Source organism: Stegastes partitus, unplaced genomic scaffold (genome assembly GCF_000690725.1).
Source record: "Stegastes partitus isolate 25-593 unplaced genomic scaffold, Stegastes_partitus-1.0.2 Scaffold1094, whole genome shotgun sequence".
Lineage (NCBI taxonomy): Eukaryota > Metazoa > Chordata > Actinopteri > Pomacentridae > Stegastes > Stegastes partitus.
This window is the reverse complement of record NW_007578825.1, coordinates 1-7,450: the sequence shown is the minus strand read 5'-3', so window position 1 is coordinate 7,450 and position 7,450 is coordinate 1. Positions and strand designations below refer to the sequence as shown.

The 7,450-nt window shown below is 42.5% G+C and overlaps 1 protein-coding gene across 1 annotated transcript in view; it reads left to right on the top strand.

Moving 5' to 3' along the window:
• The window catches only part of tcea2 (transcription elongation factor A (SII), 2), an 11,979-nt gene extending 6,562 nt beyond the window's left edge, over nt 1–5,417 (top strand). The window contains exons 2-9 of the mRNA XM_008296018.1: nt 25–87; nt 571–676; nt 1,321–1,420; nt 1,565–1,743; nt 2,625–2,681; nt 3,967–4,121; nt 5,070–5,216; nt 5,295–5,417. Coding sequence (XP_008294240.1) covers nt 25–87; nt 571–676; nt 1,321–1,420; nt 1,565–1,743; nt 2,625–2,681; nt 3,967–4,121; nt 5,070–5,216; nt 5,295–5,417 — 930 coding nt within the window. The remainder of the gene's footprint in view (nt 1–24; nt 88–570; nt 677–1,320; nt 1,421–1,564; nt 1,744–2,624; nt 2,682–3,966; nt 4,122–5,069; nt 5,217–5,294) is intronic.
• The last annotated feature ends 2,033 nt before the right edge of the window (nt 5,418–7,450 follow it).

Below are 7,450 nucleotides of genomic sequence, written 5' to 3'. Positions count from 1 at the left end.
TTAATTAAGATGTTCTGTTTCCAGGATGGGGCTCTTGACTTGCTGAGGGAACTAAAGAGCATCAAGATGTCTCTGGAGACCCTGCAGGTAATGGAAGTCACCCCTTTGGCATTCTGCTGTGAACATATTAAAGGCTGAGTGTCCATATAGTCCCAATGAGTACAGCCCATAAGTGGCCACATGCAGCTGTCCAGAGTAAAATCACACAAACAGCAATAGTTTTATATATCCAACAAGAAGCTTCTAAAGTTGTTGGATTGTAACCAAATATCCCAACAACAACACCTGAATCTAGCATTCAGGGGTTAATGTTGAAGTGTTTCTATGTAAACTATATTACAGATACTGCCTACTACTGACATATACTTAAGAATTTATTCCTACTGAAGAACAGTGATGTAGAGGGCCTTGTTGTGACAGACACATTCTTTTTTTTAGCTGATCGCCAATTCAAGTCCAAACAAGTGTCACAGCTAGTTTGATAAGACTCAGATACTTTTAAATGCATTTTAACAGGAACGCCTTGTTTCCTTCTCTGTCCGTTTGCTTTTTCTCTCTCCTGCTCTGTAGTCGACGAGAGTTGGGATGTCGGTGAACGCGGTGAGGAAACAGAGTTCAGATGAAGAAGTTCAGACTCTGGCCAAAGTGCTCATCAAGTCCTGGAAGAAACTGCTCGGTGGGTGTGTCTGTGTAACAGGTCGTAGGCATGCAAAAGCCTGGAGTGATCTAAAAGCTTCTTTTTTTTTCACATTTCAGCACCAGTCTTTTTCCAACAACTTCACAGAAAGCACAACTAATCAGTGTAATCCAGGGTTGGACAAGATGTTAGCAGGAGCTGAAGTTTAGTTTCTTGCTTCCAGCCGTTTGTTGGAGTTGTTCCTTTGAGGCAAAGGCACGGGATCATTATGAGCGTCTCCAGACAGAGAGAGAGAGCTGTAGCTTATAATTAAATCTTATCCCCAACACGGAAACAGGATTGACTATGTACTTTTCTTCACATTGACCTAGACTGCAGTTAAATATTTTGTAACATAGCAGTTTTTTCTTCTGTTTATTGGTGCATTACTGTGCATGATACAACTTTTGATGTATGGTCCAATTTTACAAAATATGACCGATATTGTCCACCCTTTTGGTGGGTATGTTTGGATTAAATTTTGAGGCCAACATCTGCAATGTTCTGCATCACATGTCTTGAAAACGGCTATAAAAACCTAAACCAGTCTAAGTCTAAAAGCTAGAAATCTGTCGTGTTTTACTTTTACGACTGAGTCAAACGAGGCATCCATGTACTGTATGTGTTTGCGTCTAATCTGACAGACGGTTCGGAGGGGAAGCCTGAAGAGAAGGAGAAGAAGAAGGACGGCTCTCCGGTGAGATCGTCGTCCACCTCCAAGGACTCTGGCAGCAGTGAGAACAGGTCTGTCGCAGGATGAGGTGACTGTTCACATGAGAATTCGTCTTCCATTGTCCATTCATGGTTTCTTTAACAACAGGAAATGATCTGAACCTTGTCTCACTCCAAACTTTACTGCACTTTTTCTTCTTTCTTGCTTCTCATTAGTAAAAAGCCCGGGGAGACCCCCACCACCCCAACAACCCCAACAACCCCGACCACTCCCACCACTCCAACCACTCCCACCCTCGCCCCTCGGTTCACCACCTTCCCCCCGGCCCCCGTCACGACTGACAGCGTGCGAACCAAGTGCCGAGAGCTGCTGGTGGCCGCCCTGCAGACTGACAGTGAGAAGATCTGTTTTGTTGATTAGAAAATGTTGATTAGAGACGGATGTTCTTAGAACGTCCTCCGATGGATAAATGGCAATAAGCAGAATGATTGGCAACTCTACATAAAAACATCACCCTGGGTAGTGGAGCTGCGTAACTTTCTGAACCCCAAGACATTTCTGGGTGTTTTTTTTTTTTGTTTTCCGCTTCCAATATTATTTACCCCTACCACTTTGGAAACAGCAAGACCATGGTAAGAAGTGGGGAGAACTCAGAAATGTATTTTGTGCAGTGAAACGTATTTGAATTTGGAATTGAATTTATTTTATTTAACAAAAGTTGGGAAAAAGAAAAAAGGGAACTCTACATGTTATAGATATTTTATCATTGTGAATTTGTTTTCACACTTGTCTCCTAAACCAGTGGTTCTCAACAGAGGGGTCACGGCCCACTAGGGGGCCACAGAGAGCTGCCATGTGGACCTTGAGATGGCTGTTAAGAAAAATACAAAAAAAACTATTATAAAGACAAAATAACGTGAGAAACCATCTAATTTAAGTGGAATTTTTCATTGGACACAGGAGCCTTGGCAGCACAAAGTTGAGAACCCCTGTCTTAAACGGCAACTGTTTAATTTTCTTTCATAAAACAGCACATATGATTGGTTTCGGGACCAACAGAAAGGTGAAAAATTCACAATTTAGTTTTTACTGGCTCTGATAAATGGTGTCACTTTGATGATTTTCGGTTCTTGACTAAGATGACATTACTGTAGAGTTCAGAGGGTTGACACTAATTTATTCACCCAGTGCTTATGCATGCTTCTTTGCTTTACTTTTCAACAGTGTACAATGTGAACGTGCCGAGGGCTAAACAAAACTGTCTTTTTGTTTCAGACGACCACGAGACGATTGGAGTCGACTGTGAGCACCTCGCGGCACAAATCGAAGAGCATATCCTTTTATGTCATCGACGCTTCTTGCTGGAACTTTACCAGCACGAGATGGACGTGAACAAACAGAGCAGGACTTCACGACTGAGTGAAAGATCTTAATCTAAGTGTACTCACAGGGTGTGTTTCAGTTTGTTAGATAACCGCACGCTGGTCGGCTGGCTCCGCGAAGGCAGCGTTGCTTTGTCCTGAGGGAAATATTTCAGCATTTATGGGAATGATTGCCATTAAATTTGACACAGACATTCATTATCATCAGAGGATTAATCTGGATCACTTTGGTGACCTCAGACTTTCTCATCTTGTACCACCCCAGAGCTGGAACTTGTGCTTGTATGATAGGCTGCTTTTGTAAGGAAATGTCAGCATTTAGCAGTTGTATAAATGCATCATACAAAAGTAATGCAAGACACAGCAGAATCAAAGTACAGTGGAGGGTTGCACGACAGCAAGAGAAGCCTGAGTGACCGAAAATGGTAGAAATACAGAGGTTAAAACTGGCGTGATTAAGATAAGAAAAGTCTTTGATGCCACTATGAGGACATTTTTTTTTTCTGCACAAGTGATAGAGATGAAAGACGAGTGAAGTATTATGCTCATACTTCAAGTTAAACATTCCTCGAGATGGTCTGTCTGTTGCACGGATGCAAACTTTGTCGTTTTCTTGCAAGATTATTAAAAGTTCTCACACTAAAGCAGCATGAAAAATGCCCTCAGAAGGACTGGAAATGGAAATGACCCTTTCAAGGCTTTTCCTTTTTGGACTAGTAGGGCAGCTGTGAGATTGTCGTAGCCAATCCAATCCAATATCTGATTATAATAATATAAGAAATGCAAAAATCCTAAAAAGAAAATAGAGTTCACTTTTTAGTGTCTTCATCGTGCCTAAAATAAAGAGTTCATAGATTGATAGTTGTAAAAAAAAAAGTTTCTAATAGGCTTTGATGATTATTTTTTATGTAAACCATAAAATAACAGATCTTATCTCTTAATTGTCAAGCATGTATAGGCTGCAGTAACCGTTAGAATAACTTTACATAAACTGTCATCATCAGGGCTAAGATGTAATTATCAGCTGATAATTGGAACAACAACAGTAATTTACAACATACTTAATTTGGATCCAGTACATCAACAAAACATTTATATGAAGACATAATTCACCCCAGAGGGAACTCTGAACATGTTCCCAGTTTGCAACACGTTATAAAGACATATGAAGTGCATGTGTGTGTGTGTGTCTCAGCCGGGAGAGTTTCGGCCCCTTGACTGCTTGTTGTGCTCACAGATCTTCCAGGAGTTGAAGTCCACAGACATGAAGTACAAAACTCGTCTACGGAGTCGCATCTCCAACCTGAAGGACCAGAAGAATCCAGACCTGCGCCGGAACGTCCTGTGTGGGAACATCTCGCCTCAGCGCATTGCGTCCATGACGGCTGAGGTCAGTGATTTTGTGTCATTCTTGCTTTTTTCCAAAGAGCTGTTGGAGGATTGGGGTTTGTGTCAAAGTTTACTAGATTCACGTCGTACAGTGTAGCTAGCTGTGAACTTATAAGACTGTTATAATCGCAGCTTGTAGCCGGCCTTAGGTCGTGTTTCCTGCTGCGCTGTTCAGCAGAGCCACTTTCATCAGTGTTTTTTTTTGCACTTTAAGAGAGTTTTTCCGAATTTTCTGGACTCACTGACCTTCATGTCCCAAAGTAATGACGGACTGGTGTTTCTCTGGTTGAGGGGTTCTTGCCATAACATGGATTACCACAGTCACTCAATAGCTCATGGGTCAAATGCAATAGAAGGGAAAAAAAAAATCCTCCAGTTAACTTTTGACAAGGCTCACATGTGGACTGAAAAGGCGACGACCTCATGAAGCTGGTTAACTTATTGCTAATCATGTTCAGAACTGACATCAGCCGTGAGGAATCTGAAATGTGAGACATGTTTTGATGTGAGTGAGTAGGTGACTTTAAACCTGACTGATGCTTTTAATCATGTTGTGACCGGTGTCCCTCTCCATCGTGCACACACCTTGATTTTGATCTCACTTCCCGTTTGAGTTAATCAGAGCCATCAAAGTGGATCGTAAAAGCAAATGTTCTGTGTCTTAAACTCTCTGAACCCTGAGCAGTGTGTGGGTGTCTCCTCCTCCTGCACCTCCATTCAAACAGCTCAACTGTAGCTACTCTGATGTAATGAAGGCCATACAGATGTCTTTGAAGATTCATTGTTCTCCTCAGTCAGAAAACAAGCAAACTCTTAACAAAATCGGGTGGCGCAACACAGCTACCCATATGTTAAAGAATGCATCCAACTTCTGTAAATGCTGGAATGTTGCATGCTTGAATTTAATTGGTGTATTCGAGTAACACATTTGAAATGTTTGGTCGTGCAGGAGATGGCCAGTGCGGAGCTGAAGCAGATGAGAGAGGCTCTGACCAAAGAGTCCATCAGAGAGCATCAGCTGTCGAAGGTGGGAGGAACCGAGACCGACATGTTCATCTGCAACAAGTGTCACGGAAAAAGCTGCACGTACACCCAGGTATGGATGCTCACACAACCAGAACGATGGAAGAGTCCTTCGCTGTTTGTCACCAACACTCTGTCGGTTGTGTTTCAGGTGCAGACCCGCAGCGCCGATGAGCCCATGACCACTTTTGTTTTGTGTAACAGCTGCGGCAACAGATGGAAGGTGAGGAAAGACTATGAACAGCAAACGACTCCATGTCTGACAAATGTTTAAGGCTCAGCGCACAGAAAAAAAAAAATGGAATAAACTAGGCCTGGGTGTACCAGTGATAGACATTTTAATGAACAGCAACACGAAAATTGTTCAGTAATTTCACTTCATTGTGATGAAAGCACAAAAGGCCGCTCCATCTGAAATCAGCACATTTTAAGAACAACTTCTGCTTTACAATCTCTACATGTATATGCTCAATATATATTTATGAGGATATTTGTGAAGTATTAGCTGGATATATCAAATATTTTCAGATTTTTGATCCGTCCACTTTTAGCACGTTTTTCACACATTTGAAATTTCAGGCTCTGTTTGAATGACGATCTCAGGAGCCATTCAAAAATAAAAGCCAGATATTTTAATTTTATTTTTTAAAATTTTAACCCTGTAAAGCCTGAACCGTGAAGTAATTGCCAGAAAATTTACTTTATATATATACATATTTAGGAACTGTTGCCTCGCAGCAAGAAGGTCGCCGGTTCGTGTCCTGGTAGGGGCACCGGGATTTTTTTGCGTGGAGTTTGCATGTTCTCCCCGTGCAGCGTGGGTTCTCTCCGGGTTCTCCGGCTTCCTCCCACACAGTCCAAAAACATGTTGAGGTTAATTGGTGATTCCGTAGGTGTGAATATGAGTGTGCTTGGTTGTCTGTCTCTAAGTGTAGCCCTGTGATAGACTGGTGACCTGTCCAGGGTGTCCCCTGCCTTCACCCTGAGTCAGCTGGGATAGACTCCAGCCCCCCACGACCCTAGTGAGGATTAAGCGGTGTATAGATAATGGATGGATGGATATCTAGATATATACACTTCACTGCTGTCTTGCCAACTACCTCCTTTTGGAGTGTAAACCTGAGAACCTTACCAGAAGAGAAAAGCCTACAAAAACACAGATTTATATGCATTTAAGAAACTATTGAGGCTGTAGAACTTTTACAAACCAAACAATCTGTTTAATAGAAGATGTGAAGCATTTTGCATGGCACGCGTTGTTGAAAGGAACTCTGGGAAACGTAGTAAAAGTCCAAGGAGGAAGAGGAGAGTAGCTTCTGTCCTTGAAGTTCACATAGTTGCAGTAACACACTCTTGCCACAAGATGGCAGCACAGACTGGACCCCGGCATCCTGTCCTTTCTCTCAGCTCCACCTTTATTCTCACCTTCACCAAGAATTCCAGCTTCTGGTTACCTGTTAAAGCTCTCGTATGTTTCTGGCTCCTCCCCAATGTTCTGTTTAGTTTTTCTGTTTCCTTCTTTGCTGCCCTCCCTTCTCCGTTTTTGAAACTCGTCTCCGTTTTCGTCCTTTCCCTCCCCTCTTGTTTACATCGTACACCTCCTCCGCTTGTCCTTTTCACCCTCCCTCCCTTCCGTCTCATCTGTCACCTTTCCTCGCCATATTTACTCCCTTCCTCCCTTTTCCCCCCATAGGTTTTTCCAGTCCTTTCCTCGCTCCCTTATTTAGCTTTTGGCTGTGGGTCAAGGTGAAGCAACTAATTTGAGAAGCTGGTGGCGGTTTGTGGGAAGTCCGTTGTGCTGTCGCAGCACTTTGAGAGAAGCTCTGAAACGTGTGGAGAGAAAGAAATGAACAACATGAAGCTTTGTGACCTCTTCACCCTCAGTTTGAAAACAAGGATCACACAGAAACATGAAATCTGGTGCAGGAGTAAGAAATGGCAAAGAAAGGTGTTTATTTCCTGGAGCAAGCTGAACCAGGACGTTGGCAACCTCATGAAGCTGATTCTGACAGTTTGTTAAGCTGATGTGAAATTCAGTTCAACATTCATTCAGTCACCTTTACTTCTAGTTTGATGCCCAGAGGGGGGAAAAAGTGTCTGAGTGGTTCCCAACTAATTTACTTTAATGTTTATTTTCACAGCTTGCATCAAGTGTGTATGAAGGATGTGCTTTTGCTTTACCTAAGTACAGTCATGACTCGATAATCCGACACTGAATGTAAAACCTTCTTTTATGTTGGATTGTCAAGACGGAGGTCGAGATACAAGGAGGGCTTGATGCTTGAAGAGTCATTTGTTGTTAATTTT